This window comes from Cygnus atratus, chromosome 1 (genome assembly GCF_013377495.2).
Source record: "Cygnus atratus isolate AKBS03 ecotype Queensland, Australia chromosome 1, CAtr_DNAZoo_HiC_assembly, whole genome shotgun sequence".
NCBI lineage: Eukaryota > Metazoa > Chordata > Aves > Anseriformes > Anatidae > Cygnus > Cygnus atratus.
Window position 1 is genome coordinate 55,368,156 of NC_066362.1, and position 18,597 is coordinate 55,386,752.

General features: G+C 50.0%; 2 protein-coding genes across 3 annotated transcripts; both read right to left on the reverse strand.

Moving 5' to 3' along the window:
* Positions 1 to 815: 815 nt before the first annotated feature.
* On the reverse strand, positions 816 to 8,476 carry KCTD17 (potassium channel tetramerization domain containing 17). 2 transcript variants are annotated; one of them, XM_050711297.1, is made up of 6 exons: positions 8,272 to 8,476; positions 7,146 to 7,254; positions 5,253 to 5,344; positions 4,209 to 4,304; positions 3,725 to 3,850; positions 816 to 1,420 (listed from the first exon to the last, which is right to left on the reverse strand). In XM_050711297.1, exons 1-6 carry the CDS (start codon positions 8,470 to 8,472, stop codon positions 1,391 to 1,393), a joined length of 654 nt encoding a protein of 217 aa, XP_050567254.1. In that variant the 5' UTR covers positions 8,473 to 8,476; the 3' UTR covers positions 816 to 1,390. The 2 variants fall into 2 exon arrangements, with proteins under 2 accessions (XP_050567254.1, XP_035407790.2); XM_035551897.2 differs by lacking the exon at positions 816 to 1,420 and adding an exon at positions 2,905 to 3,104.
* A 7,259-nt stretch (positions 8,477 to 15,735) lies between these two features.
* On the reverse strand, positions 15,736 to 18,578 carry MPST (mercaptopyruvate sulfurtransferase). Its single transcript, XM_035551976.2, has 3 exons — positions 18,461 to 18,578; positions 17,346 to 17,989; positions 15,736 to 16,742 (listed from the first exon to the last, which is right to left on the reverse strand). The coding sequence occupies exons 2-3, from the start codon at positions 17,938 to 17,940 to the stop codon at positions 16,444 to 16,446; spliced, it is 894 nt and encodes a 297-aa protein (XP_035407869.1). The 5' UTR covers positions 17,941 to 17,989; positions 18,461 to 18,578; the 3' UTR covers positions 15,736 to 16,443.
* Between the last annotated feature and the right edge of the window lie 19 nt (positions 18,579 to 18,597).

Below are 18,597 nucleotides of genomic sequence, written 5' to 3' on the forward strand. Positions count from 1 at the left end.
GCCTCCTGGCCCCTTCCCTCAGCCCTTCTGAATGCCTTTAACACGAGGGATTGTTCAGCTGCTTCCATCTCCTGAAGTAATCCAAGAGATGAAGGAGAAGGCATAGGGGCACAGTGCTTTAGACAGTGACTGCTAGGGGTTTTGGTTTTTACCAAAGATATGCGTACATATATATGTGTGTGTGCATAAGTATGTATACATATGTGCATATATATAAAGGGTCACTTGGAATTAGAAATACAATTATTTTGGATTTTTTTTTTTTTTGGCTCTAGTTTGCCTTATTCTGTTACAAATTCTTTTGGGGTTTGGATCTTTTTGACCAAACTCCAATCCTGGCACTGGCAATTGGTGAAAGTTCCCACAGCTGAGTCTCAGCTGTGTCCCAGGTACAGGAGGGTCAACCTGCCAGCTAGACAAGTGGTCCTCGCTTATTGTTGAGATTTAGGGGTGCAGATACCAATAAGCAAACCTGCTCTGTAGCCCCATCTGCATGCAGTGGGGATGCAACACAGATGCAGCAGGAGATGCAGCACAGATGCAGCAGGAGATATCTCCAACGCCCAGAAGGCAGGCTCAGCACAAGAAGCTTCTGGTGGCTCCGGGTGATCAATCCAACCTCCTCTTCTCCAGCCCTACCCCACTTTCTACCAGAATCAAATTTCTACCACTTGAAATGAGAGGCAGCAAGGAGGAAGAAAGTGTGAATTTTATTTAGGAGCTACAACCCAGCGTCCTCAGAGACAGTGGTGAAATGAACACCCTGCTCCTGGAGGCAGGGATGTCCTCATCCTAGAAGACCCTACATCAGGTGCCAGCATGTTCCCCACGGGTACCCGGACAGTATGCCTGGCTCCTCTCACCCCTCTGACGCAGGGCTGCTTTGGGGGACAGGGAGCAAGGCACCAGTGAGGTGACACCCAGCACAGGGACACCCCACGAGCAGTGCAGGTGGCCCAGAAAAAGGCAGTGGCTCCGTACTCGCCCTCTGGGCACAAGCCCAGACCAGCTGCCCGCAGCAGGGAATGGGCAAGGAGTGGTCCTGCTGCAGATGCCACCACATCTGGGCACCAGCCCCAGCCAGGTGTTGGGGAAGGGAGCAAAGTTCTGCAGTGGCTGATCACTGATGTCCCCAGCAGGGGCCACTGTGACATTAAGGAAAGACAGTCTGCTAGGCGTGCGAGGGGGCTCCAGCCCCTCCAGCAGCCCAGGCTCTCCTTGGAGCATCTGCCCTCCTCCAGGCAGAGGCGAGTTTGTAAAAATCAATGGCTGCATGTGGAGAGTGCAGGGGGGCTGGGGGTGTCACTGTGGTGCAAGGGGCTGTCCTACACTACAGTACAAAAATAAAGATATAAACAAGAAATTAAAAGGCTGAAGTGGAGTGTCGGGATCACATCCTCAGGCCTCTGGCTTGTAACAGCTAGAGAATGAGAAAGAGAAAAACCAAATCAAAGGCAGAAAAAAAAGCAATTGAGCATGGAGGGGAGAGCAAGAATGAGGAAAATGGAAAGGGCACATGACAGAGGAAATGAAAACAGAGGGGAAAAAAGAGAAATGAAAGAGGAGTGTGGGTGAGGGAAAAAAGAAAAAGGAGGGAAAAGTCCCTGTGATTAACACAGATCGACTTTTAAGAGAATAACACTCAGATCCCACAGCCATGGACGAGGAGGCTCTTGAACAGAGGGAGTGAGAAATGGCATCCAGCTAACAAGTGCCCTCCATCAGGATGGGAAGTGGCACCGAGCACCGACAGTTCAACAAGAGCGCCAAGTTTATCAGCAAGAGAGAGAGGACTCCTCCTCTGAAAAGCTCTCTGTTCCCAGCCTCACACGCTGCTCGGGAAGCCTGCCTCAGCAGCAGGCAGAGCACAGAGGTGCCTTTCACACACAGCTGCAGGAACATCTGGAGGGGGGACCCAGAGCACGTGCTCTGCTTTCACCACCCTCTCTGTCACTGCGCTGTCACCCTGGCAGAGGCAGTGGGGGAAAAGCCCAGGGAAGTGCCAGGAGGGGAATATCGCAGGCTGCCTCCTGCAAACCGTTCTCCGGCTGGCAAAGGAGCTGCGGGACGGCAGTCGGGAGAAGCGATCTGGCATGCGTGGCAGGCAGCCACATGGCAGGCATCCCCCTGTGTCACCCCTGCTTGCTTTGCATTCGTTCCCAGCCCTCTTCACTTCCAGCTGCATCCTCCCTCCTGCTGCCAGAGCCTCCAGTCCAGAGCTGTAAGGTCTGCTCACCAGGTGAAGACACACTACGGTGAGAATCAGAAAAGCCACCTTAGGAATGACTCAGCCTCCCCCTGCTTCTCCTCCTCCCCAAGCTCTACAAACTGGGGCTATATCCACAAGAGGGGAGGGTGTGAGTCACTCATGCAGAGCTCAGACTGGCAGGGTTTGAGAATGCAGATAGGTAACGTACCTGCAGAGGAGGAAAAGTGAGGAGTGGAGAAAGACAGGCCCTGAGCAGGGAGCACACAGGCCCTCAGGCTTGGGAGGGGAGGCAGGGAACCTGGGCTGCTGGGGAGAGGCTGTGAGGGGTGAAGAGAGCAGAGGGAGGGATGCTGGAGGCTGGGGAGTGGGGTGTGGTGTCCCAGGCAGGTGACAGTGCAGAGATGGACACGGAAGGGAGGAGGGAGGATCCGGAGGAAGAAAGAGTTTAGTGGACTCCCGAATACATGGACGGTCTGCAAATAAAAATATAACCATGAATAAACCAAACAGTTACAAACACAAAGCAGCAGCCAAGGTAACGGCTCTCCCCTGTGAGCTTTATCTCCAGAGAGACTCCTGCTCCCTGGGAGGACTTCCCCTCCACCCCACACCTGCCCTAGTCCTTCCCTGCTGCTAGCTTCAAGTTCTCACCAGACAGGTGGACGAGTCTATGCTTGGGGGTTTATTTCTACCATTCTCCTCAAGGATTTGCTGCACCTTTCTCCTCTGCTTCTCCTTCTGCCTCTGCCTCCTCCTCCACCTCCTGCTCTTCCTCCTCCAGGTCCTCCTCTGTGCTCTGCGGCCCAGCATGCAGGACAAAGGGAAGAAAGAGTGGAGACACTTGCAAGATGAGCCATGGCAGTTCTGACACGGGCGTAGAGCAACGGTCACAGTTCTGGAATAAAAAGGGACCATTCCCCACAGACAAGATAGCTCTGGGTCAGGGAGGAAAAAAAAAAAAGACTTGTTTTCCTCTGGAGCATTATGTCAGGGCTATCTAACACCTTTACGAGTGCTACAATCCCACTGCCCGACAGCTGCCACCACTCACTAGCTCTCCTTCCCATTTCCTAGGTGTCTGCAGGATGTCATGCACTGCCACACGTTCCTGTCCTTCCCTCAGAAGCGGAGCAGGTGAACTCCTGCCCCTTAGGCTGGGACTCAGCAAGAAAAGGGAACGCTGCGAAACCTTTCAGGAAATCACAGCCTAATGGCAGAGTGACACGCAGAGCATGGTCATGAGGAGGCATGAGGGGGATGTTAAAGTAGCATGAGAAATGCCAGGGTCATTTGGTAAAGCCATTTTCCACACACATCCAGACACCACCACTCACAACATGCACATTCCTTATTTTGGGCCACAAGTGTAATCCCATGGCACTGAACACCGGGAGAAGCCCCTGTACTTCACCACTGAGGTGCCCCACACTCACGATGGAGAGAGGAAGAGGGAGTGAACAAGAGCAAATGGTCTCATAGGGAACAGGAGCAAGGCCCTGTCGAAGCAGGTCTCACCTTGGCTTTGTGGCTAGGCTCGGAGCTCAGGCCGTTGGGAGAGTTGTACAGCTCCTTGGAGACCACACACAGGAACTCGGACTGATCCTCATTGCCATAGCTGTAGGATGAGCCAATGTTCACAAGCTAGAGAAGACGAGAGCAATGGTAACAAGCACATGTTACTGCAAGCTTCCACTTCACCTGGGGAGCAAGGGGGAAAGCCCCCCATGCAGCACAGACTCCATACCCCCAATAGAAAGGCCTCATAACTAGGCTGAGGCAGCACAGAGAACAAGGAGGGGAGTCAGCCAGGGTACAAAACAGCTTAGCCTCACACAGCATCCTCTAAGCTTCTAGAGAAGAGGCGAGAGACAGCAAGTGTGACAGTACCATCAGCGACTGACCCAATATTCTCAGACAGAGAAGTCTGCAGACTGCACGGTATCTGTGATCCTTACTCCAGAAGACAACTGCTTGCCGCTCTTCTCTGCCCTCTCCATACCTGTTCAAAGCGCCATCCATCCGACATAGTGGAAACCATCTGAGTGAGCTCCTCTTCCTGGCACTGTAGCACACGGTAGACATGTTTAGGAGGCACCTGACAGCAAAATCGCAGACAAGCATGTTGACAGAGGACAAATGCTAGAGGCTGCTGCCCACCTGCAGAAGGAAATGGTAGCAACCCTCTTTTACACACCTGTCCTCCTCTTCACGTCCCAGGTTAAAGAGGGATTTGGAAACCACAGCTATGTACTATGCTGTACTACGCTGTTTTGGGAAGCAAGAGCAATGGTATCACTTTTGGAGAAGAGGGACTGAGCTGAGAGTTTCCTGCAATGTCCTCAGAAGATACTGGGCTCGTTCTGACAGGGAGTTTGCATTTGTCATTACACAGGCCACAAATGCCGATGGGGCTTTGCGAGCACAAAGCGATTGTGTTGCTGGAGGCTTACAGCCTGAGGCAGACATGATGAATAGTGAGATGTCAGTCAACACTCCCAGAAGACAGTTTTAAAAAGGCTATTGGCCAAGACAGGGTATGATTGTGCCACAGGATTGATTCCTTCTGCCTCGTTTTCTGTGTTTAACTCTTCCACAGACATCCCTTCACCTGTTCCCTCAGGTTTCTCTGTAAGTATCCCCACACTCTTCACTGTGATTACACTCTCAGGACTCCCTGCACCAGCGTCCTCCTCCCAGCAGCACCTCCTGTCTCATCACAAACATTCTCCCATATCCCACTGCAACTAGCTGGCTTCTTCCAGAAGCTAGAGGAGCCAATTTAGTTTCAGAGGCCACACCCAGCTTTACCTCCGGAGCTGTAAAACAAGCCTGTAACTTGTTTATTGCAACTAAATTGGTGTTAGCCAGTCCCCCAGCAAGATTTTGCTATGCAGAGATTAGCACATAAACTCTAATTAGTTGCTTCTTTCCATTCCTTGTTGCCTCTCCCAAGCCTGCTCTCCCATTTAACTTGCTTTTCCCTTTCAGCATCTCCTCCTTCACCTACTATCCATTCACCTAATACTTGCCATTTCCTCCATACCTGAGTCACTGTGTAGTCCTTCTCCTCCAGTCGATCCTTAATTATTCGGATTAAAGGGCCAATGTTATAGAACTCTGCTTCTTCTAGCACCCCTAAGAAAGAGTGATAGAGAAACAATTAAGAAATTTAACAGCCAGTCTTTTTGGCTGGCAAAAGATCAACTCTTGGGACACTTCCCAAGGTCATGTCCCTTGAAAGAAATGACACTCCAGCCTCACTCAGGAGTTCAACAAGTTCCTCTTGATTGAAACCTTTACTGCGGAGAATTGAGCACTGCCTCTCTGCATTGTGCTCCTGCTGCTCACCCCAACTTCTTTGCACTGTCTGCTACTACAGAAACAGGCATTGCCAATGAAGGTTGGTGCCAAGGCCTGGTAATACATTTCCAGGAAAGGAAAGGCTTTCCCTGGGAGTCTGAAATCCACCCACAGATTACTGGCCAAGAAAAATAAATGTAGACTCCATCTTCTTTCAATGACCACTAGTTACCACCTTGTTCAGGCCCTCTTTGGAAGGCAGAGAAACACAGGACCTCAACACCAAAAGATCCTAGAAAATCCCAACTTTCCCACCCCCCAGAGCAGTTAGAGTTGCACCCACCTTGCAGCTCCACAGGACTTCAGACAATCTTTGGCTCTCTCACCTGTGCTTCATCTTAGAGCAGGTAAACAGAGAATTGTTTTGTTTTGTTTTCTGCACATTGTCTGCAGCCATCACCTCTCCTGAGACTCTCCTGTTTGCTAACAAGCCATCAGAGAAAGGGAGGTGGGGTCCCAGTGGGTCAGTGAGGGGAAGGAGGCTAGAAACCAACATTTACATGACTCCAAACTAATATGCAGACAATGCAGGTGGAGGGATTGATCCCTCTCTACCTGAGCACTCAGACCCCTTCAGAGTTGCCTCATTCAGCCTCTAATGGGTTAGTTTTATGCCAGCCTGTCTGAGCAGAAACAAAAGGCAACATTAAGCTGTGAACAAGACTCCTGTTAACACTTCAGATCTGGTGTTAAAAGCTGTGGCTGAACTCTGTCTGACCTGAGGATTACAAGCAATGACAAGCAGAAGACATCTCTGAATCACATTTATTACAATTCTGTACCATTGCTTATAAATATTTTTTTGGGGGAATTATAACTCATAAAATGATTCTGAAGAAAACATTCCTTGGTAAAAATATGTAAGAGAGAGGGAGAAGAAGGCTAATGAACCTGCAGAAACTGTGGTTGGCAAGGGATGGACAGCACAGCCTGCCTTTGAAATTGGCTGCTTGTTAGACCCAAACATCCAAAAAGTAATGAGGCATTGGGGATCACTGGCTCGTAACACCATGACGATGTTACTGAGTTATCCTATTGGACTCCCTGTCAACATCAAATGAGGGATTGGTTTGTCCGGCTTGCTCCGCTGGAATTGCTGCAGTCCACAACCCAACAGAGCACTAGCAGCATACATCACATATCGCTGATGAATGATGGTTTTTATTAGTCAGTAGAAGAGACAAGCTTGGTCTGTTTGGTCTTCTGGGTTTTCAATCCAAATTAGAAACAGGCATTAACAGAAAGCTCAGTCACAAAGCCTGATCAGGAAAGTCTGTAAGGAATAGGTAATAAAACAGTTTATTGATGCTGGTAAACCTTGCCTGCTTCTGTCTCGGTGACACCTCTCCTGAGCTAACAGTCACAAAGCTGCAACACCTGCAGGATGCCTTCTCCATCTGCTCCAAACCCCTTTAGTCAAGGAACTATTGGTATGCTTTTCAAGAGCTGCAGTAAAGGCCTGCTCAAGTCCCCCACACCAACCTTCAGACGGACAACGAGAGACAAGAAGGCCAGCTACAGTGCTCTGGCTCCCTCAGCCATGTTAAGTGGGAAGTTTCTAAGCTCCAAGACTCACCCTCTTCAGCCATATCTTTATCCAGGACAAGCTTCCCATGTCGGAGGAAATTCAGGATGGGTCCAAAGTAAGTGGGGTCTCGGTCTATCAGGTATGCACCAGTCTCATCCTAGCAACAGAGATGGACCATGAGGTGAAAAAAATGGATGGTAAACGTGTCACCAACCCTCTAATGCTCCAGACTAGAATTAAATATGCAGCCAAGCAAAAATGTCAACTATTTCTAAAACTCCTTGGAAACCATGGGCCCTCGGTTTAGCTCCTTTATGGTATGATCACTTACAGAGTGCACATAGCAAAGTTCTCCAGGTGAAGCAGATACCACTCCCTCATGAGATGATCCAAAGCATAAAGATCCGAAAGCACGTGAACGCACAGGCATTTGCATGGGACAACAGCCAGCCACCACGCAAAGCCACAGCCAGGCAGGGGGACATCTTGTCCTGCACCCACAGGCGAGGTGGAGAGCAAGCCTTTCTGCAAAGTTCACCACAGCACCACAGGGTCTGGGGGAACGAGCCACAGATTTTAAAGTTTTGGTAGACCTCTGACTTTCTAACGGTTTTATCCCCATAGTATATAGCATGAACATCTGCAATTCACTCTCCTGAGATATACAATGGAGAGACCATAGTCAAGTCAGCCCTGCTTGGATCTTAACTCCTGCATTATTATGCCCAGCGTATCAATTTCAACATGGACCAACCCAGCTCAGAAAGCCAAAAAAACAGACCTCAGGCTCCTTCTGCAGCTGCGTGTGCAGGCCTGGTGTGAGGGAGCAGAGAGGCCCCTTATAGGGCACAAGGCTGAGTCAGACAGGTACAGCTGGGAGGTAAACCCAGGGGATCTGGGGAGATAGAGCAGTGGGAGAGCAGGGGTGGAGCGGAGCTGGCCTCGCTTTTCCCCGGGCAAGGAAATGAGGTGCTGTGCTACAACACAGCCGGGTGGCATTTGGAAAGAGAAAATTCTTCCTGGGAGCGGGGTGAGAAAGCGGAGCTATTTTTCACCGGGTTACTCCTGCCGCTCGCTATTGGGGTCTGGCTCCACCCCTGCATCCATCCAGCCCTCCTGCCCTCCCCGTGCTCGGTGCAGGGGCACGGTGCAGGAGGCAACCCAGCTGCCTTACCCGGTCCGACTGCAGCTCCTCGCCCTGGCACAAGCGACACAGGAAAGATTTCTGCTCCCGGCACAGGGTCTGCCTGGTGGTGAGGAAGACGGTGCCCCCCACATTGAGCCTCACCCACTTGGCCTGGGTGCCAGCTGGGGGTGGGATGTCCCAGCTGCAGCGTAGCCCCACAGCGCCCTGCATTTCTTCCCCGCCTTCCATCCTCATCCTCAACCCCTTCCAAGCACGCAGGGACTGCTGCAGGTACTGCCTGCCGGGGGATGCTGGGATCTGTAGTTTGTCTGCCTCTCCTTCCACAGCAGCCGTGGTTCCCCAGGGGCCAGGATCTTCTCTGGGACCACCAAAGAGGGTCCAGAGGGGAGGAAGGATCCTCTGTGCAGGAGGATATCATCGCTGCAGCTATTAGAGGTGAGCAAAAGCACAGCTCCGATGCTCCCTGGCTTTCCCTCTCTTTCTGATTTCACTAAACAAGGGCTAACGGAGCGTTATGCAAAATTCCTTGGCGTGTATTTCCATGTACACCCTCTCCAGCTCATGAGAAAGGTTCTGGGACCTGTAGTTTACAAGGACGTGCACAAATGGGTGCTGGGAACTGTAGTTTTCCCAGCCCGCCGTCCCTGCAAAAGAGGATGTAGTAACGAAGGGGGCTGCCATACACGGCCCCAGCCTTGCAGCTAGCAGTTTGCATGCCTCCAGCCCTGGGTCTTGCAGGGAAGAAGAACCTGCTCTCTGACAGTCAGCAGATTAAGCCCATCAGCGCTGTACCCCACAGCTTTCCCTTCAGGAGATATATTACCCCAGGCTCGCAGCCCAGTGCTGCATCAGTTGCCACATTATTCTTGCTGCAAAATGTGCAGACAGCTGCCTTCTTGCTAACATATGTAGCGACACTTCTGGGAACTCTATCTTGGATCTGCATGAAGTGCTGGCAGGGGGCAGGAATAATTTCTCTTCTGGCTCAGAAGAGCCGCTGATTCAGCAGACGTCCCCCCACGCTGTCCTAGCAGCACGAACCACGCCAGAGAGAGACCCCTGTCTTCTTCCCCTGTGCTCCTGTCACCCCTGATGCTGTTTGGGCAGCACAGAGCTCCGATTTTTACTCAGTTCTGCACGGAGTTTTACGTCTGCCCCAGGCACGTGACGCCTGCTGATGCCAACGTGCCAGTCACTCCTTGCTGAATCCAGCCCTGCCTCGGCCACCCCTCCTGCCAGACCAAGCCTGGAGCTCGGCAGCTCATACCCACGGGACTCTGTTCAAATGCAGTCCCTGGCATGGACACAACCTGAACAAGATCTCTCTCCAGCAGCTCTGCTTTTCCCACTCCCACCTAAAGACAGCCGTGCTTGCCAACAGCTCAAGCAAATTGGGGATGGAAAGGAAAGGCTGATGTCTCACCTGAATGTGGCCCAAAGTCTTCCTTCACGTAAAGCTGCTCTGTGGCTCTTCCTTGCCAGGACAATGCAGCACTGCAGAGACACTGTGGTGCCCTACAGACACTTTGTTCTTGCACCTAGATCCTGGGTCTTTTGAGGTGGGAGTTTACTAGGGAAGAGGGTGGAAAAAAAGAGAAAGATCGCATTTTACTCGCATTCCTTCCTTGTCTTTTCTTCCTTCCCTCTTTTCTTTTGCTTAAAAATCACTCACATTTATCCTCATGGAACATGAAAGCAGTGTTACCCTTCCCCCAAACCACACAGGACCTTCCTGACAAAGACAGTATAACTGTGTACTTTGCTCCTTGCATGGAGGAGTGCAAAGGGGAGGAGGGGAAGAGAGGGCAACACGGAAAAGGTTTTGAGATTGCTGACCTCCAGCTAATTTAAGCACAGGAACAATTTAGCTGCTGCAGGGTGTAAATTCAAATAACTCTTGGATCTCCTTTAATTTATATCAGAAGCTTGGCAGCACTATAGTGACCATTAATAGGGAGAGGATGAAAAACTATTTTTTTCTTACCTGTATGAAGCATTAAATTAGTCCTCCATTATTAAATTAGTCCCCAGCCCTTAGACCACTCTCCACTGAGCAGAGGACATCAAGGATACTCAGACTAATAGTGACCTGAGCTGAAGCATCACACAGAGCAGCACACTGTGGGACTGTTGCCTTTTTACTTCTGGCTCTGAGTCAAGCCACGGCACATTCGAGAGCTCTGCCCTGCACTCTGGTGTGTAAGGGGTGCAGGACCCTGCCATTGCTGGCTACGGCTCCAGCAGAGACAGAGAGGGAGGGCTGTGGCTCCCTGATACGAATGCAGCAGTTGAAGGTGGCAGCCTCTAGCCCCTTATCTTCCCCTCCAAGAAATCTGCCCTGCCTTTGTTTTCTCCCTTCTTCTGTCAAGGGTTCAACTTGCCTCCCTTTCCTTTAACACTGTTTCACAGCCCCTCAGTCTCTCTCTCTCCATTTTAGGTCCACTCTCTTGCTTTTGATGCCTTCTTCCCTAACCTCTTCCATGCCAATACTGCTTACAGTTCAGGGATGGCCTGTCTTCAGAGCACACCTTATTTCATCAACTCCAGCCTCCACCCGTGGCCAACACTTCAAGTCTTGCTCACCCCAGGACAATGGGGTTAAAGGCAAGTTGGTAAATCTGAAGAAATATCCTGCAAGTAAGAAAAGAGGTCAAAGTACATTACTCCCATCCCCAGAGACTTGTTTTCTGCAACATACAGCATCAGCTTTACTGGAACCCCCTAGGTCAGGGAGTTTCCCATACTAAGTGAAAATCATCTTTAGGAAGAAGCCAGTCCAAGGTGAGTTACCATCCTGTTTAGCTGGTGTGGGCTAAGTAAGAGCCTGATTGGCACATCGTCACCAGACATAGTTCTGAGATGCCCTTGTTAAGGACCATTAAAATTACGCAATCGAACAGGGGAGAAATAAATTTAAATAATAAATGCCTGTTCTTCCTGCTTTGATGATAACTATATACAAAACACTTGCACAGAAACAGCGAGACAGCAGCAAGCAAGAGCTTACACAGGACAGCGTGACTGTGTATTGCCACACAGCCCCAGTGATTACCCAGCTGATTAAAGGGACAGGGCTAATTGCACGCACAGACCAGGGCTTGGAAAGCTGGACAGCCACCTGGTAGATAGGTGGTGGGGCTGAACAGAGACAGGAAATACGGGGAGGGGTAAATTGAGAGTTCTTTGTTCAGCAGCCAGCAGGCCTGCTGCGTAAAGCTGCAGAAAGCTGCAGACACTGCAGCATTCAGTACATACATCACAGCCTGAAGAGTCCAGCTGGGTACAACGCGTGCAGTGTGTCACTGACGTTGCAGAGCTGCTCTTAGGGAACTGCAGAATTTCGGAGCATCAGTGGGAGCAGGAATGACCACGTGTTGGCAATGTCACTGCTCTGGCAGGCTGGGAACACATGCCTGTGTGATCATTTAGTTAACGAATATACCGTGACACGGGGCACTGGAGAAGAAACTGTCTCCTCTCTTACCTACAGGAAGGGAAGGACAAGTAATGCTCTGATATTTGCTATTAAGCCCACAGTGAACTGGGCAAAGAAAACTCCCTACGTGGGACATGACGTTGGCAGTAGGACAGTTCCTGTGTAGCCAACAGAACGCAGTTTCACTGCCAGCTGAGCCAGGCATGTTGGAGCGGGAAGAGAAAGGCTCCCTGGCATGCAGGTGAGCTGACCTTTCTCCAGCTCTTCGTGCTTCATGTGGTCTGTGAGCAATGTACCCACATTCAGAATGGTGTGTGAAGTCTGCATGTGTATGTGCATCACTGAGCACCTCAGCTGGAAGGGTGTTGGGAGAGTCACACAGCACCCAGTAGTATGCTGGGGCCAGGAGAGGTGGAAGGAACAAGACAAGCCTCTGCAGGTAACAGTGATTGCTACTGCTCACGCAGAGGCCGTAAGTGGGAAGGGACAGTGGTGCTGGCAGAGGACTGGCTGCTTTGGGATTTGCAAAGTTTGCAGGGGAACAAAAGGTCCACTGGGAACTTGAGTATGAAACAGGGCAGCGGGACTGTACAGCAGGGAAGGAAAAAAAAAGGCAGGGGATGAAGAAGTGAGGAACAAGAGACTGTGGGATTGCTGTGAGAGAACTGTCCATGCTTATGCCCTATAAAAAGTGGAGCTGTGTTGCAAACTGTGGTGAAAAGGAGGAGGACATGCATGTGACACAGTCATGTCCCTGGAAGGTGAGCAGAGCCTCCATATATGATAGAATACCTGGCACTAGAGCTGGAAAAAAGGGATCGAGAGGGAGCTGCAGGGATGGCCTGAAGCCCTCAACCCGCTCCTTCTGTCAGTAACACAAAACTTGTGACAACAGACACGGAGAGGTGTCAGCACCAGTGGCAGTAGGAACAGGCCACAGCTACCTGCTCTGAATCCCTGCTTTTCCTGGAGTGGGGTCTGTGTTACACAGTACAGAGGTGTGCAGGTTCTGCTTCCCCACAACCTCCTCTGACAAGAGAAGCATTTTCTCCTCTTTCATCACAGCCCAGGCCCTGAGAGTCTTGTATGGCCAGGCCTGTGGTCAAAACAGGAGCTGCAAATTGATGGGACTGGTAAGGGGGGAGCACTGCCCATTCTGTGGCATTTTCTTTTCCCACTGCATTCAGCTCCACAGGCAGACTTACCAAGAAACTGTAGTCCTTCTTCTCTCTCTCCATTACTACTGCTCCACACAGCATACACACTCGTGTGTCACGAGGCATGGAGCAGATCCACCGCCACCACCACTGCATCCCTGCAGGCTCAGGGGTGCTCAAACTCTTAAAGCTGAGCTGTGCTCTGAAAGAGGCACGGAGTTATCCATTGACCAGACTGCTTTCATAAAGTCACGAACTGCTTTTACTATCTCTAAAATGTATGCACCAATAAAACAATAAAGAGTTTACACGTTGACTTCGGACTCTCAAATTTATATCGAGCTGGAAAAGCTCCAGTCTCAGTTTAGCCACAGGTCAATACAACCTTCCCACATCCGGGCTGTTTTTTAGGCTACTTCTCATCCACCATGAGACCTATCCCACTCAAGATACACTATTTCCTAGTGGCAAATTCTCCACAGGAGAGTCATGAACATCAGCGATTTGCATTCACATCCACTTCTCCCCTTCCTCGTTTGCAGTTCCCATAGGAAACCCACCCACTGAGTCAGAGACATAAAGATCTGCAGACCATTTATAGTCCTGGTGCAAGTCCCCTCAGCTGTTCCATATGTCCAGTAGCATCTGTTACGGCTCAAAATAGGCTTTTGCAGTCTTCAGGCTTTGAAAACATTGTCTCAGTCCCCTCAGTGTTCCCAGTGCTTTGCCTGCAGCGCGAGAACAGATCTCAGCTAAAGGGAAGTAGAACATCAGAAGACTCTCTCTTGGACAGATTTTTGATGTGTAACAGGGCGTACACAACAAAGACAAAATACCTTGGCATGGGGAGGAAGCTCTCCATTTCTCTTCTGTGGGGGAATCAAGGCAAAGCTAAGTGCCTTGTAAAAGACTTGCTGAAAGCTGGGAAACCAAAGAACTGCTGAGAAGATTCTGTGATTCAAAAGGCAGCAGGGAAAAGGGTAGTTGAGTACTGCCAGCCTCAGCGCACATGGCACAGAAGGGAAGGGCCCTGCTGGATGCCGTCGAGTCACAGTGAAAAAACGTAGGGAGAAGGAAGTCGTTTTTATCTTGCCATTCCCAGGTGGCTCGCTGGGCTGTACCAGATACCTTCCCCTGACACATGTGACGAAGAAAAGCAGTTCAGCCTCAAGAAGCAGAGAGATTCCTACTAACCCCAAGGACTGCTCTGTCCTAAAAAGAAGCAGTGCTTAGGCAGATTCTCTGGAAGGATAAGAACCAAAGCCAGCACTTCTGCATCCACTGGAAATGATGATTGAAGTTTGAAAGAATATGTCCATCTTCACTAGTAACTAAATCTTCCTGGAGAAACAGGGCAGGCGCAGCATTCCAGTTTGTCCATTTGTAAATATTGACAAAATCTGCCTCACCTCCCCACCACACCCAGGGTGTTAAGCCTGAATCACCTACCACACTTAAGCCTCTTAGCTTGTGTGATGGTGGGAGAAGCTAGAAATCCTGAACTGAAAAGACGTCACAGGTCAGGTCCTGTTACAGGATCCCATACCAGCCAACACTGTCTGTACAAATATCTTAAAAGTGTCTTAAAAAACAGGGTCCTTGTTGCACACACTGGGAGTCCCCTCCACAGAGGGTTTAGAACCAGCTGCTGATCCCCCACCAGGGCTTATCCTTTTGTTTTCACGTCAACACCAAACTTCAGCTAAAGAAGCATTTTTAAGCGCCTTCAGTTACAGACCTCAATCAGATGTCCAGTGTGACATGTTGACCAGTTCCTCCCTTTCTACTGCAGAAAAGGCTTGTAAGAAAATCATCCCACTTGGAATAAAGCAAGGTGTTGCTACCAGTCTTTACAACACAGCGATTAGATGGGTGGGGAAAAGTCATAAAGCACGGGACTAGAAAATCTTTCCCTAGCCGGAAGAATAAAATCAATTAAACAGCCAATTACATCAGAAGCTGATCTAGAATGGAAGGCCTTCACAATTTGCAGGGCACAATATAACCTGTGAAAAGAAGAGCTTTTGGGAAGTTTAATCCCGAAGAGCTAAATGAAAGCTGGCAAAGATAAAGCTTTGTTGTTTTATCCAGATCTGTGTCCTGCACTGTCTACTAAAGGGTCACTAAACTCAGACCCCTGTGCGCTTCTGTATGCCAGAATCACAGATACAGAGAATAAACGCTCTCCAATGGGATAAGATCCAGCCCTTGTAATCAGTGGCTTGTAGGGGAACCTACAAATCTCTGATAGTAAGCATCCCCTAGAAAGGATGACTGCATCATCCCCCGATGTCCACGGGTACATGTTGCTGCATGCCCAAGAGCAAAAGCTGTCTCATTAACTTTCTAAGTTACCAGTGAGCCAAAATAGGTGCAGACATTCTTTTTCCAAAGGAGAAAATCCTGGAGAAAACAAACAGTTGAACATTGGCAGGGATACCTAGGGAGATTTCAACTCTGAAATAGAGGACAATGGTCTCAGGGAAAAAATCTTGCCATTTTGGGCTATTCGTCTTTATGTCTCAGTTCCCCTGCGTTTTTTTTAAGGTTGAACAGTAAGTCTCAAGGACAGAATAGGAACACCCATGCAGTCCAATTTTCACCATGTGAACTGACATCCGCTCTTTGAAGAATAGAGCTGAGACTGCCTAACACGGAGTTTTAAGCCAAAAAGCAAACAGGCAAGGACTAAAAGTAGGAATCCAGTGAAAAGTCCCAAGAGAGAGGCACGCCATTGTCTTTCATCAGCTGAAGAGCTCGTTGAAGGTAAGAGAAGTAGTTCTACTCATGAAAGAAGACTTCTCATTTCAATCATCTAAACAAATTGATCCCATGAAAATCGATTTCCTGGAAAGGACTCGCCCAAGCAACATTCACATAAGCTCCATTCAGCAGAAAGACCTTGAAACAAATGTTTATTTACTTCTTTTTACTTCTAGAATCTTTTTTGTTTATTTGTTTTAAGGAGCGATTTGGTGCCATGGGGGTACAAAACTGGCTAAGCACACATTGCAGTTAACAGTCCAAGTGCAAGAAGAAATGCAAACTAAATCTCTAAACCCACAAAGTGCCAACCTCAAAGCCGTATCTCCTCCATTAAGAGCTATGTTTTTTCCTTAGGCTTTGCACCCAAAACGGCCCTAGTGTGCGTGGCTGGCTTCTAGGACAGAGGCAGAGAGTAAGACCATGAGGCACAGTTATACAAGTATGACCGTCCTGTGACTAAACATGGTGGAATGTCCTGAGTCATAAGCCTGGCCTGACTCAATTAACATCCCCACAGTGCCACCAGCACTCTCTCCCTTCCAGCTGGTACTGTACAATGGTCACAGAATCGCAGAACAGTCGAAGTTGGAAGGGAACTCTGGAGGCCATCTGTTCCAACCCACCTGCTCATGCATGGTCACCTAGAGCAGGCTGCCCAAGTCGTCTTTATGCTCCTAAGCAGCAGGGGTTGAGGAAGGAGAAGGTGCTGAAGAATCATGTGCCCATACTTGTTACCCAACTCCTTCACTTCATGACACTTGCCCAGGAACATTAAACCCATCTTTTCCAAACTCTGTTTCAAGGCAAATTATCTGTACGACTGGGAGATGAAGCAGCTCATTACATAGTCTTCCCCTTTCCATCAGAAACAATATTTTCAGGATCTGCCCGCATGTACCATTCCACCCAGGCCCCATCATACACGGCGACATCTGGTTTGCCACAGAGGTATGCCCCCAGAGCCACGTGGCAGGCAGTGACCCCAGAGCCACATGTTGCTACTAGAGGCTTTGAGAGGTCCACCTTCTTCTCATGGAACAGACTTCTGATCTGCTCAGGGGTCTTCTCTATGCCGGACTCTGTGAGGAAACTGGTGAAGGGAATGTTCACGGAGCCAGGGATATGACCAGGCTCAATTCCTGGAAGAAAAGCAGCACAGATAGGAATTAACCTCTACTGTCCAGGACGAATCCATCACAAAACCCATTCTCTGTTTCTCTAGGAGGGGTACTTACTGTTTAGTGTATTTTGTTAAAATAAATACATTTATTTCTGTTACAGCTTGCTTTACTAGATTACTGATAACTCAGGAAGGATGGCTCTAGCCTTCAGGTTATTAAATGTACAGAAAATCCTGTCATTAAGCTCTATTCTTCCTCCCAGCTCCCTCCACCAGAGCAACCCACTCTGCAGAGTCGCTCATTGAAGCACTTCCACAGGTTCTTCTGATGGAAGAGAAGCCAGTACATGGAGAGATTAACACATATCTTTGAGGTCTATGAAAGCTACTTTCCTCACCCCAGCCCTTTGAAAGAAAAAATACACATTTTTCCCACTCCTGAGTTTTCTGACAAGAGCACTAGCCACTCAGTGGGCGAGGAGAGCAGGTGGATATATTGTATTGAATTCCATCCCATAAAGGGCGACTCTATTTCCCATCACTACTTCTACAGGAGTCAAACTTACAGACACCTTACATATAAGCCCTGGTTACTACGCCAATATCTCAACAGGCACATTACCGTCTCGGGGCTCTGGCTCTATACCCTGGAATCGTCCTGCTGCACGCGCATCCACTACTTGGAAGTGGTGGGAATCCAAGTTATCTAAGATGTCCTCATAGGTTTTCACCATGCCCTTGTCCAAGGTGGCGTGGAACTCAGAGTGAGCTACTGGGCTTTTCCCAGAGCTCAGCGGAAATCCCTCTCGCAACCAGTTCTTCAGACCACCATCTAATAGGGAAACTGCTTCATGTCCAAAGATCCTGAACATCCACCAAACTCGAGGTGCTGAGAAGAGACCTTGGTCGCTGCCATCATACACCACAACATGAGAATCATTCCCTACACCCAGCTTCCCTACATATTCAGCAAAGTCACTGGCTTTAGGCAGCATATGATCGTAAGGTGAAGTACGGTCACTGCACTGGTCAATATCGAAGAAAACAGCACCGGGGATGTGGCGTTCCTCAAATTCCTGCTTCGGGTCACGCTTCATCTTCGGCAAATACCAAGATGCGTCCACGACTTTCAAGGCCTGTCCAGCTTGCTGGCACCTGATGGCTTCTGAAAGCCATTTTGCAGACACCAGAGCACGGTAGAGGAGCTGTTGCGACATCACTCCTGAATCCTGGCCAAGATTACCTGATCTCCGGTAATCCACCTATCTGCAAAAGCAAGACAGTCACAAATTAGAGACCAGCCTCACAATAAGTGACCAGACAAAGATGTGTTTTGGAACCAAAGCCCTGTGCCCACACTGAAATGAGAACTTAAAGCCTACAGGGAGGAGTTTGACGCGCTCCAGCCCTAGGAATAAGGAGTTTCACAAAGTTCAGCCTAAACCCCGCACCGAGAGGGGCAGCTACGGCCGAGTTCTGCCCCGCACCCAGCCACCACAGCCCCCTGGCCCTTCTGCACCCATCGCCCATCAACCAGCACTGACAGCAACACGAGGGCAGCAGGACAGCCTTGGGACCCTGACCATTAGGACCTGAACGTCCTGCTGCTCCCACACCTCCCTGGAGCCCACCTCCAGCTGCGGCCTCACCCGGGCACCACCGGGGGCTGCCACACGCCCCGCCGCCCCAGCCACCAACCCCCCGCGCAGGGGAGGGGAAAGCCACGGGGCCCCATACCTCCGTGCCAGGCCTCTGCCGAGGATCACCAAGCCTCGGTCCCCTCCAGCCGGGCCCTACACCGCCTCCGGGGCCCTCCCAGCGGGCCGGTCCCAGGCGGTGCCGCCCGCCCCCGCACCGCCCCTCGCCACCCCGGG